Source organism: Cyprinodon variegatus, unplaced genomic scaffold (assembly GCF_000732505.1).
Source record: "Cyprinodon variegatus isolate N-32 unplaced genomic scaffold, C_variegatus-1.0 Scaffold51, whole genome shotgun sequence".
Lineage (NCBI taxonomy): Eukaryota > Metazoa > Chordata > Actinopteri > Cyprinodontiformes > Cyprinodontidae > Cyprinodon > Cyprinodon variegatus.
Window position 1 is genome coordinate 420,793 of NW_015150504.1, and position 13,116 is coordinate 433,908.

At 36.7% G+C, this 13,116-nt stretch overlaps 1 protein-coding gene across 1 annotated transcript in view; it reads left to right on the top strand.

Annotated features, from left to right (window-relative positions):
* Window positions 1–13,116, top strand: part of cntn3 (contactin 3) — a 45,468-nt gene that overhangs the window by 10,040 nt on the left and 22,312 nt on the right. The window contains exons 5-10 of the mRNA XM_015370958.1: window positions 4,771–4,974; window positions 8,334–8,436; window positions 8,736–8,920; window positions 9,505–9,641; window positions 11,609–11,738; window positions 12,723–12,873. Coding sequence (XP_015226444.1) covers window positions 4,771–4,974; window positions 8,334–8,436; window positions 8,736–8,920; window positions 9,505–9,641; window positions 11,609–11,738; window positions 12,723–12,873 — 910 coding nt within the window. The remainder of the gene's footprint in view (window positions 1–4,770; window positions 4,975–8,333; window positions 8,437–8,735; window positions 8,921–9,504; window positions 9,642–11,608; window positions 11,739–12,722; window positions 12,874–13,116) is intronic.

Consider the following 13,116-nt stretch of genomic DNA (forward strand, 5'->3'; position numbering starts at 1 on the left):
TATATATATATATATATATATATATATATATATACACGGTATATATATATTTGTAACTATACCACAATTTTGTAAAAACTCTACAATAATATAGTATTTGTGCAAATTGCATTGCATTACTGCAACTGTTAGAGCAATCCAACATATTTTGATATTGCATTTTTGTTGCTATGTTGTTGGAGAAGAATATATGAATGTCCACTACTGTAAATTTAATTCTCTTTTTTTTAACTAAGCATATTAAATGTTCATTGCTTTCTAACCTTTTTGGAGATTATATAGCTAAACAACATAAAAGCTGATACTTGGTAGTTAATTTGTTGGGCTTTCTCCTCTTGTAGCTAACCCTGAAAAGTTTGCTAAAAAAACTAATATTAAGCGAATACCTTCTACTCCTTGACTGTTATTTTTATCACAACCAGAAAATTTTCCAAACAGCCCATATTGCCTTTAGTTAACAATTGTTTGGGGGTCATAGCCGTGTAAAGTTTTACTTCATATAGCTGGAGTAACTTGTTTAAAAGAATCTTGCCTGAGTAGAAGCCAGACCAATCTAGCAACAATGGGTATGAGAAAATGCTCTTGCAGACCCATTACTTTATTGTCCATCTTCATAACAATAACCTTTTAATGTTTTTGACATATATAACTACAAAGATCTAGATTATAATAAAAGGATTTAAAACCAATTGCAAAATTTCCCAAGATGTTGTAGTATAGTATTTTATTAGCCACTTATTGATCAAGTTCTCCTACTTAAAGAGACGTAAGCGGTTTGTAATTTCTTATCTTAGGTACGCTACAACCATGAAAGACAGTGGAGAAAAAAAATCAGGAAATCTCACTGTAGATTTCTAAAAAATGTATTTGTATTTTATAGCGGAAAATAAGGCCTTATAGGGCTAATTAGGGCCATGCAAATAAATCGGAATTTAATAAAAGGCAATTATCAAATCACGGAAGCTCTCAATCTTACAGGAACATTAACATAATAATCCCCAAAGCATGATGCTTTCACCCCCATGCTTCAGAATAGTTGTCTTTTTGAGAATTTTGGTTACATCTGACTACATGATATTCTTCCACTCTGCTTTTGGATCATCTATTTTCATTTGAAATTCAGATGGGTCAGGACCTGTATCACCTAAACCAGGGGGGCATGCCTGGAACTGCAGGATTTGAGTCCACCTCGACCTAGTGGTTTACTTATGATTATGTTTATTTTAAATTAGTCCCAATTCTCTGCAGGTCATTCATAAGGTCCCGCTTTGTAGTTCTGGAATTTTTGCTCACCATTCTTATGATCATTTGATCTTTAGATGAGATTTACAAAGAGCCCCCAGATCAAGGGAGGTTGTCAATGATCTTGCAGTTCTTCAATTTTTTTCTTTTACAGTTGGTCCCAGAGATAATCTATTCAGACCAACCTGCTGCTTAAGATTTTTTATTCATTCTTCTCAGCCTTGTGCAGGTCCACAGTTGTCTTCTTGGTATCCTTCAACCAGTCTTTGATCCGGATCATGGATGAGTGTAGAGTCTGACTGTTTGAGACTGTGCACAGGTTTCTTTTATATATATATATATATATAGAAAATCAGCGTAGATCAAACAGATGCTGTTGATATAGGTAACGTGCGGAGTACGGAAGTGCTTCTTAAAGAAGTTGTTACAGGTCTGAGAGGGCCATGCATCTTGCCCTTGTAAATACTTATGTGCCTCCATAATTTACAAATAAATATTATTGGCAATACACTGTCACAAGTACAGAGCAATGAAATTTACTCTCTGCATTTAACCCATCCCCTTGAGGAGCAGTGGGCTGCCATTGTGCAGCCCCGAGGTGCAGTGTGGGGTTAAGGGTGTTTGCTCAGGGACCCAGAATTGCAGTCTGTAGGAGTGGGGCTGGAACTCAAACTCACTGGATACTAAATGCAATGCCCCAGTCACTAGAAAAATTACAGATCATTGCTCGTCTTCCTCATTACCTAAACTTGCACTGTTCCATCAATCAGCAGCTGAATAAACTCTATTTTGGCCCCTTATATGTGCTTGCTTGAATTACAAGGTTTGAATATTTAATTATCTTCTTCAGTAAAACTGCAGTAAACAGGTTGTTAACTTACCGTTTCATAAAGGCTGGAAAGCAAATTAGGAAACAGATAGGTGCTGTGAAAATGTGACAAAACCACTGGCAGACAAACATTACCTCTAAAGTTAGTTAATTAGCACAGCGTTTTGATGTCTATTGTGTGGAAAAGCTTCTGGTTACAAAAGAATTAAATTCTGGAAGAAAAAAAAGTGCTGTCCACAACTACAACCTTTCACTTTCTAAATGAAGATGTGCATACATTTTAAATAACCACATTTAGTGATACAAAGTTGGAATTAGCTACCTCTTCACTATTCACTGGGCCTTTTAATTTCTTCATGTATCATACTATTTTCTAATAGACCAGCATTGTGCATAATTGTGTAAATAGAAGAAAAAAGATGTATGATTTCCAAACATCCCCATGTATTTCTACTCAGCCCCTTTAATCTGACACCACTGGATAAGAGGTTTTATTCTCAGTAAATGTATTTCTTGCAAAGCTGTGAGCACTTTCTTGAAGATTATCAGTGAATCAACATCCTCATAAAAACCAAACAGGACACTGTGTGATCCAATATTGTAAAGAGTATGTGTTATGCCTTTGCTGTCAACTAAGCTGGGTAGACCAATCAATGTAAGCATTAGTTAAAAGAAAGATAGAGATTGGGTTTAGAGGAGATTCTAAGCTTAATTGGATGAGTCTGTAAACAGGACTACCATTTTTAAATTACAAACCTGGCATCTATTTCAGCAATTGTTATGTAAATGATTAGATACCCCAATATTATATTCAGATATAGGTAAAGAGAAACTATTCGGCCTATATAAAAAAGCGGTATGTCTGGAGGAGAGCTAGCACCCTGAACACAAACCAACTCTTTGGTGCAGTGTTATGCTGCTGGCATGATGCTCTCCAGCAGAAAGCTAATCAGAGTCAATTAAAAGATATTTTATTTAACTGCTGTACCATCTTTAAAGAAAATCGTATCATACTATTAAGACATGAGCAGAGGTTCACTTTTGTGTATAAACTTTTCATAACAACATGCTACTTTGTGTCAAACAGCTCAAGGGCTACAAATCATTTGCTGAACAATGCACAGCCTGTATGCAAAACAGCACAGAGCTCTTGATTGTAGATCTATACCCCAAACATTTCTGAAAAGATGCTGCCCATGTGAAAGTCTGAGACTGTATTCAATAAACGAGAGGCTACAAATAAAAGATTAAGTTACAGCCAGCACAACCCCCCACCACTCTGCATATCTAGAGAAAAACCAAGGACAGCCACAATAGCTGCTGCCTAGCTTGTCAACCTCTTGATACAATAGCTTGCACACTGGAACAACCAATTTTTCTCACAAGAGAACAGTTTGTCGCAGTGCATTGTACAGCTGGTCTTTTGGATAATGGGTCAGAGTACTCTGTGTGAAATACACATTGACAGCTTCCCTTTCTGACACAAGCTTACGCACAGCAGGATGCAGTAACTGTAGTGCTTTTGTGTTTTACCACATTCTTTAAAAGTGAATGTAAGTAAAGGAGACCGAGCCGTCTTGCTACTTCACTAACCTCCCCACTGCCTCATTCTCTTTCCGTCTTTCTTTTCTTTTAATCCTTTTTTTTCCTTTCCGCTCTTTAATTTGAAAGCAATGATGTGCTTCATAACCTTGCACTCCAATGAACTGTATTAGACACCTACAGCATGAGACATTTCTTTGGGTTTTTATTACGCTTGATTGAGTCTGAGTGGTGAAAAAGCTTTCTCTTTTGCTAGCATATGAAATATAACACCACCCAGATGTGAAAAATGAAATGAATAGATAAGTAATTGTTATTGTAGTGCTTTTGTAGTTCAACATAGATTTTTTTTTTTTTGTTTTGCACCTTTTATGCATAAAAGTATTTGTGTTTTGATTCAGGCGGCACTTGAAGCAGAATTGCTGTGCAGAGTTCTATCAGTGCTCATTATGGCTACCCAGTTCAAATTGGGGTTATGCTGACTCTGAGCTATGTGACCCCTGCTTGCCTAGTCAGAAGCAGCTTTGTATCTGCATCTCTGCACTCAGCATGGGTGCTTTAGCCAGTCAAAAGCCAAGTGGCTTACCCTCCTTCATTGGTGTTGGACATGATTGACAGTCATTGCATCCACCTTTTGGCTCAGAAACCACACCCTGCCCCCTTCAGCCCTGAAGTGGAAGATTGCATGGAGCACCTCCTCTCTCTTGTGCAGCTTGGGGAAATGACACTGTAATTTGTCATGACAGGTCTTCCCGCTCTTACTGTGGGCCTGTCGCTTGTGAAGAGAAATGACAGCATGTTCTTATATGTGAATGTCAATCCATTGATCTCTCAATTCCTTCGTTTATTCCTGACGCCGTTAAACTAAGTCGCTCAGGGACCCGGAGAATGGAGGCCATGTGTCAGGGGAAGACCACTGACGCGATGTAATCCTGTTTGTTTCGCTCCCTTTCCTCTGCTCTCATGTTTTTTTATTTTTTGCACTGATAGTTACTGCATTCTTGATATTTCCTTCGAAGAAAATCTGTATAAGAGATAGAAAATTGTTTGACATACTAAGAGAAGGCCAAAGAGGAGTTCTTTTGATTTAGTCATTCCATCTGTTAATATGCTCTGTGGACAAACACTGCACTGAACTGTTTCTCTCTTGCCTTTAGAGCTGACATTTGCATGGATCTTCAATGAATACCCATACTCTGTCCAACAAGACAGCCGAAGATTCATCTCTCAGGAGACCGGGAGCCTGTATATAGCCAAAGTGGAGCCCTCAGATGTGGGCAACTACACTTGTGTGGTCAACAACACCGTCACAAAGCAGAGGGTTCTCAGCTCTCCAACACCACTAGTTCTCAGGAGTGATGGTAGAAAAACACACTTTTACCAGTTTGTGTCTATTCTATTCTTTTAAGTGTCACCTATTGTTGTATTTTATTTCTCTTTAGCAATTAAAGTATGAATTCAGTACTATAATTGTTTTGTAGGTTGATATAAAAGTTATAGTTTATACTTTTGAATCTTAGTGTCTTCAATAAGTATAAATCTGAAGCAGACTTATATGTGATAATTTGATATTATCAAACATTATATTGATAGCATTTAAATGACATTTTTACCATGGTATTTTAAGAAAAATCGAATAATTTCTAATATTGTAAAAAGACGAAAGGGTTGATTAAACAGAACCAATCCACTGTCCAGTGGAATTGTGTTTTTTAGGTTTTTTGGATTGACTATGACCTGGATGACTGAGAATCTTCACCAGCATAGAACCAATGATTGAATGGAATACATACAGCCTTTCTGTAGTATAAAAATCTATATGTAAAATTTTATTTGTATGTAAAATACATAAAATACATTTTAATCTCTTTAATGCTAAAACGTAAGAACTTTTTTTGGATCAGAGGACAGATAAAATCCAGTTTTTCCTGTAGCTCTCTCTGATACTTATTATATTAAAAGAAAACAACTACATTCCAGACAAGATTTGTTTTTGGTTGAATTAGGAAAATTAATTAGCTCAAAAGTGGTTGTATTGCTTGATTTTTCTCCTTCACTTTCTAATTTTGAATCAGCATTGCTTTTGAATGTCATTTAAATGAAGCTTTTAATGAGTTTTTGTTGTTGTTTTTTAACTCTTTCTGTGATGAAACTAAGGCTGCAACTAACGATTATTTTAAAAATTGATGAATCGGCCGATTATTTTGTCGATTAATCGATGAATCGGACAAAAAATATTTTTTATACTAACCTCTTTATTTCAAAATAAACATTTTAGACAGAACAAACAAGCACACCAGTACAGGTTGCTCATTAACTGTACTGGTGCAATATGAAAAATAAATGTTTGTGTTAAAACTACGCAAACTTACATGAGAAATGTAGCTGTACATCCACAAAATATAGGGTACTTTGTTTCATAAAGCGCAAAAAAAGACTTTTTTTTTTTTTAGAAGCCCCTAAGGGGCTCAAACAATAGGTCCCCCCATTTCATCAAATTAGTTTTTTTTAGACTAGAAGAGTTCTGCCTTTTAAGACAGGAAAGTATAGCAGTTAAAGTTGCTACTTGAGAAAATACTTAACCATATAGATAAAAATAGCCCTGTGATTCAAATTATAAATTGTATTTGGAATAAAAATGAGAGAACTAGGGGTGCTAAAAAACACATCCTCCAAAGACAGATATTTACATGGGAATATGGCATATAATTAATTGACATATTACTGATCTTGCTGGATTTTCTTCTGCTTTACTCCCATAAATTGCAGGATCTTCTTTACTTTATCTTTGCCAGAAGATTTAAACTCCAAAAGCCTTGCCCTCATAATTTGCAAGTTAATTTATTTATAAAGGCTAGTTTAATTATTGTTATCAATTTGTGCCGTCAATCCCGGCGCATGCACGCTTCATTTGCAGTCTGGAGGCTGAAACATCCTGCGGCTCTGACTGCTGCGCTGAGAGGGATTCCTGCGGGAGAACGGGGTTGGGATGGGGGAGGCGCCTCACGGCAGCAGCTGCTGCTGCAGGACAAGAGTAGGAACGATACATGCTTTCACGTAAGAGTCTCCAAAAGCCGCCAGTGACACCGTAAGAAGTCGCCAGATTTGTCACTTGTCGCTTTTTAAAAAGAATAGTCGCTGGAGGGGTCTGAAAAGTCACTAAATATAGCGACAAAGTCGCTGAGTTGGCAACACTGCGCACCTGCAGCACTGGCTCGCTCTACCGTAATTTTTTTTTCTTCCCCCGTTTCAGTCAAGTGGCAGTGATGACGGCGGCGGCGGATGACGCATTAATCGCGCGACACAACTAATGATGATGAAATTCGTTGGCAACGCTTTTAAAAGTCGATTTTTATCGATTTTATCGATTCGGTGTTGCAGCCCTAGATGAAACACAGTTTGGTTTTCCAACCAAAAATAAATAATCTGCATTTCTGTAATAGGTTTTACTTGAGGACTTTGTGCAGATACTAACACATCATTTGTAGGTAATTTTCTTAGCTCTTGCATTGGTGTAAAAGCAAATGAGTGGATCACACAGTCCAAAGCTAAGAACTAGTTTAAGCTAGCCTTGAACAATAAAATTTTGAATATTAAATAATCTGATCCGGGTGTTGCAAATATGATATACCACAATAATAAATACAGTCATATTAATCATATTTAATCATTGTTGTTCTGATTTGGATACATTACCAAACAAAACTAAACAAAATGGTATGAAACAAAAATACAATAGGCTCCTTCAATATGTATCAGCGTGATTTCAAGTTATTATTGTAAAAGAAACAAGTATTACAGGCCAATATTTGCTAGATGTGTAGTTGGGCTACATACAAGGCAGCAGATCTCTTTAGCTGCTAACAAACATGTTACTTGAGCATGTTACTATATATATAGTATAGATATATTATGATTTAGAACACTGTTATCTGTTAATTGTTACCGAAGCTGGAGTAAAAGATTAAAATGTTATTCTGCAATGTTCTACAGTAGAAATATAGCTGGGCAAGTAAAAAAACACACAAGAGCAATAAAAAAATCTGTTGCTCTGATGTATTTCACCTGTAGAATGTTTAGTAATGTTACACTGTCATTGTTTGCTCGGTGGGCTTTGATAACATAGAAACTAATACATCTCGGCTCGTATCCTTTCTTGATTTTCCACACATGCATCACCCCATCCAAACCGCTAATGTAATGGTAACCACACGGTTTTCACTGGTTAATATCATTTTATTGAAAATTAGGATGCATTTAAGTTTTTGATCTTGACATAAACCCCTGATTTACTCCGGTCTGTTCTGCTTTTGAATGTAAAACCTCAAACAGGACATTACAGCTACTTTTGCTCTCAGGCACCAGGACTGAAGCCGGTAATAACAAAGGTCACGGTGCTCGATTTGCAAAAGAGTGTGCAACCCATCCTGGTGATGTGAATATAAATAAAGTCGTAAATGAAGTTGCATTCATAAATCTCTGCAAGTAATCTCCACCAAGCTAATCCTTTCCATGATGTGTTCTCTAAATCTTTTATGATCAACCTCTTATTTCTTCTCTCCTTTATGAGCCCTTCAATGGTCACTTTGCTGCATGCCCATAAAGACTTTTTGTGTTAGCTGTCCTACTTTATCAAGGCTTGGACTCTGATCCAGTGCAATGTCTGCCTCTTGTTAAGTCTATTAAAGCTGTGTTGTCTGTTGTTCTCTCTCTTTTGTAGGTGTAATGGGTGAATATGAGCCCAAAATAGAAGTTCATTTTTCAGATTCGGTTCCAGCAGCAAAGGACTCGTTGGTGAAATTAGAATGCTTTGCCCTGGGAAAGTAAGTCACCGTTGGGCTTTATATTATGTGTTACTTAAACTGTGACTTAATTTTCTAAATAAATTACAGCTATTTAGGCAACTAATGCATCAAAGGGTTTAATGGTTGCCCAGTATATACTTAAGAAGCATTCGGCAGCCTATATATGTGAAAATGGTTGCTCGAATTTTGAAAAAAATGTTCACAAAGCCTTCTTCTCATCTAATTCCCTTCTGCATTAGATCACACTTTGATCACAGTGACTGGGAGCTAAAAGCTTAACAACTTTTGTTCTCTCTCTCTTTTTCTTTCTTTCTTAGCCCTGTCCCAGAAATAAGCTGGAGGAGAACTAGTGGTGTCCCTTTCCCCAGCAAAGTCAAAATGAAGAATTCCAACGCCATCCTTGAAATCCCCAATTTTCAGCAGGAAGATGCTGGAACCTACGAATGCATAGCAGAGAACAGACGGGGCAAAAATGCTGCGCGGGGTCGTATTTCTTACCATGGTATGTAAGACAGTTCTTGCTAAATGACAATTTGCCAATTGTGAAAAAAAAGTAATTTGTCTGTTACTGCAACATTCTCTTTTTTTTTATTGGGTTCCTATACAAGTACAAGTGACTTAAAAGTGACGGGGGCTTTCACAGACCTTTTGAGGTCACATACATTTTCTTATTGGACTCTACACAACAGAACATGCCTTATAGTTCAAAATCGTATATTTAATTACTAAAACAACAGTGAATATCTAGGCACATACGATTGTAACTAGGGTTACTATTAATACCCTTATTTCAGCAGTCAAATCCACATCCAGATAACATCTAAATTTATAAAACAGATTTCAAACTCACAAGAAATACCAAGTTTTTTTTTAAAAAGTTTGATATTTAATGGCTTGAGTTCACATCAAAACCGTAATATCTGAACTTTTTTGTTTTTAATTGTGTGTTAAAACTGCAGGATGCAAAAAATAAAAACTTCTTCTGTTAAGGCATCTCAATGCCTAATAGCACTCTGTCTATTCTCTAAACCTAAATAATTAAAACACATGTTTGAGCCGGTGATCCTCTTTTTTTTTTTTTTCAAGCTAAACCTCAGTGGCTCCAGACCATAACAGACACAGCTCAGTCCATCGAAGAGAACCTCTTCTGGGAGTGCAAGGCAAATGGAAAGCCGAAACCATCCTACAGCTGGCTGAAGAATGGCGAGCAAGTAATGGCTGAGGTATGAGGGTTTTTTTTATATTGCAAAGAGGTTTCCAAGTCTTCAAAGTTAAAATATTTAATAAAATGGGTCATTAGAGGTGGTAATTACAAGCTAGTGGAAAAGTTGTAGAAGTGTTACGAACCACAAAGTCCAATGTAGATAAACCTTGGGAAAGCTGCAGAGGATTTCTTTTCTTATGTTATTTTTCTAATGAAATCTTTCCCTCACACATGCAGACGTGAAGAGAATGTGTTGCTTCTGTGTTTAAAAGTGCTAAATCATAGGGAATTCAGAATATCAAATGATGTTGTGTCTTGAAGTATGTGTGTTGAAATTGTATGTGCCGTTTCAGTATTGAAATTTAGAGTGTGAAATTTGCAGTGTTATGCTGGGTAATAATAATATGTGCTACTTTATTAGTGATTTAAGGATCTATTATCTTAAAAAATGTATAGAAGGATCAGACTGTCATCTTGGTAAGGCATTCTCATGCTCTATGAGTATTCCAAGTGATCAGATAATAGTTAGCTAAACTGATATGCAATTGATGTAAGCCATCGATTTCACATTTAGTTAAAATCTTACAATATGTCAGTTTAGTGATTTTTCATTAGATCAATTCCCACTGTTTGTGGTACTGTGAGATAAATTAGTTAATTGGTCATTACTGCAATATTTCAGTCACTGTTGTATTAATTCTGCTTTAAAGGTATATAATTGTTTGACATACATGAGATGTAGAAACAGTACAAGTCCAAAAATCATCAGCAGGATGATGGATCTGGTAACAAAATCAAGAACAATAAATTTTCAAATAACAAGGTCATGTATGCCTTTATTCATCCTTGCAGTAAACAGAATGCCATCCTGACCCACAGCAAAGTGTGTACTTATTAAAAGTTGCTTTAATTGACTGAGTTGTGGTAGGATGCTGCATTAGATTACAAATGTTGCATGTTACCAGTATATGAAATGTAATGACTAAAATCACTTTCCTGGAAAAATGCAACTAACTTCTTCTGTTACAATGGAACGCTGTTACTCCCAACTCTGGTGATGGGGATATTACATCGGTACACAAACTTTATTTCACTGCATCTTAGTCAGAGAGGTTTTTAAATAAAACAAACATCATTGTGCTTAAACTAGTGTTTTAACTTCAGTAAATCAGTTTTTTTTTTTTTGCAACTACTCTCCTAGTAGAGGGACTTTAGTTACTACCAGTGGTAGGCTTACCAGTAACAGTTTGAAAACCAAGGCTCGAGCTACAGTACTTGTCATACAGGAGAAGGTAGTTTTCATATCTGGAAAAGAAATCCCATTAACATCCTCATTAGACATCAAAATCCCTTGAAAAGCTTGCATTCACTTTTCCCTCTATAGCCTGACGGGCTCTTACTCAGTGGCTGGATAATGGAAGGATAACAGCTGATGCACAAATGCTGCCTTGGAAAGAGAAAACAACTGGTTTGGGCTGCTTTCAAAGAGATGTAAATTAACTATGCCTTCACATATATGTTTATTTTTTATTTTTAGTAGGCTTATAGCTAATTTGGTTTTGGTATATAAACTGTCACATTGTGAGAGTGTAATTAAGCAAGTCTTGTTCTTCTTCCCCAGCAGCAATCTGGATCCTTTACCAGCTTATTTGGTTAAACTCAGCCGTTATCTTGTGAGCTGCCATCACAGTGTTTCCAGTTGAATGACTACAGAAAATAAATGACATTTTAATAGACTGTCTTTGCTTTTGCTAGCATTTTCTAATTTCTGTCTAAGATTCAAGTTTGCAACTGCCTCCTCATGTCTTCTAAACTGACAATACAAGCAGTGACACATTTTTTCCTAGGATTTTAATTTTATTTTTTCCTCCCTCTCCTTCTCTCCTATCCTCCTTTCATGGTGCATGAATAATTGCTGCTATGCATTTGGACTTAATAAGCTGGCCTTGCAATGGATATGCAGAATTGTTTCTCTGTACTCTGCAGGGCCGGGTACAAATCGAAAACGGAGCCCTTTCCATAACTGCGTTAAACCTGTCAGATTCTGGGATGTATCAGTGTGTGGCTGAAAACAAACATGGCAGTGTTTATTCAAGTGCCCAGCTAATGGTGTTAGGTAAGATTGCTTTCCTTCTCCTGCTCTCATTCTGCTTATCTTTCAATGTGTTTGATCATCTGCTAAGATAAGAAAGCAGCCCGCTATTGTGTTGCTCAGAAATCAGTCTGCACCCTCATTTGATGTCACCATGGGCACTGCCAGTGAAAATATAAATCTAATAGAGTGTCTCATTTTACCTTCAGTCGTTTCATCTATTGATTGGGATACTACAAACATGATGCCTCTTGGCATTGTGCAAGCTTTCTCATATGGACCCAGTATTGATTTATTTGCTAAGCTTTGATGACTGGCTCCATGAGAAATTCAATTCTTTCTTGGTACATGTGATGACACTCGATGGTCCTAATGATAGCTAACTTGAATTTGATGATGAGTGCATGGCCTGGCTGCAGGATGGATATATGATAAGGGGGGATATGATGTTTTCTTTGTCGTTAATGAATTTATTGTCAGGCTTTTCTTGCTGTCGTTTTCAGCATCTTTGCCTAATATATAAAAAGCTACAGCAGAATCATATTACTTTGCTCTAAATAAAATTTTGAGTAACCAATTGCCTTTAAAAGGTTTACCACACTAATAAATTCCGCTTTTATGTAAAGATGTCAAAGGAGAGTTGAAAAAAATGACTGAAAAACAGTATAATAAAGGCACACAGCAGACAGGTCAGGGAGAAAGCTCTGGAAAGGTTCTAAGCATAGCTTGCTTATAAAAAAAAGAATCCTCAGCTTTGAACATTTCATTGCAATCTGTTCATTTCTTCATTTGATATATAAAAAGGTATGACTTAACAGCAAACCCAAATAATTATGCACCACGATATGCAACATTAAACCCCAAATAAATACACTGAAGTCTGTAGCAGTCTGTATGCAACATTACAAGATGTGAAAATATCAACTGGTATTAATACATTTGCTACTGTATATGAAGATTTTCATATCTTTCCTTTGTTACACCTTCTTTTTACTGTTTTATGTGCAGCTTCTGCTCCGACTTTCTCCAAAAGTCCATTAAAGGCCTTGCTAAAAGCTCGTTCAGGCAGCGAAGTCACTCTTGAATGCAAGCCTCAGGCCTCACCCCTGGCAATTAGCCTGTGGAAGAAGGGGAATGAGATCCTGCAAAGAACTGAAAGGTAGGATAAGAGTCAAAAACGCACATTTCCAGCAGCTCTCATTCACATTCACGGCAAGCAGATTAATTTCAATGGTGTGTTTGTCATTTGTGGGAATGCATTAAAGGAGAGACTAATGGGGAGAAATAGAGGGTAGAGCACCCACCAGGAAAATTACAGAAATGCGTGTTTAATATACTGCTTGCACCTTTTTATGGAAATCATGCGATATGAGATATGAAGATGCCAGGTGCATGTATCAAC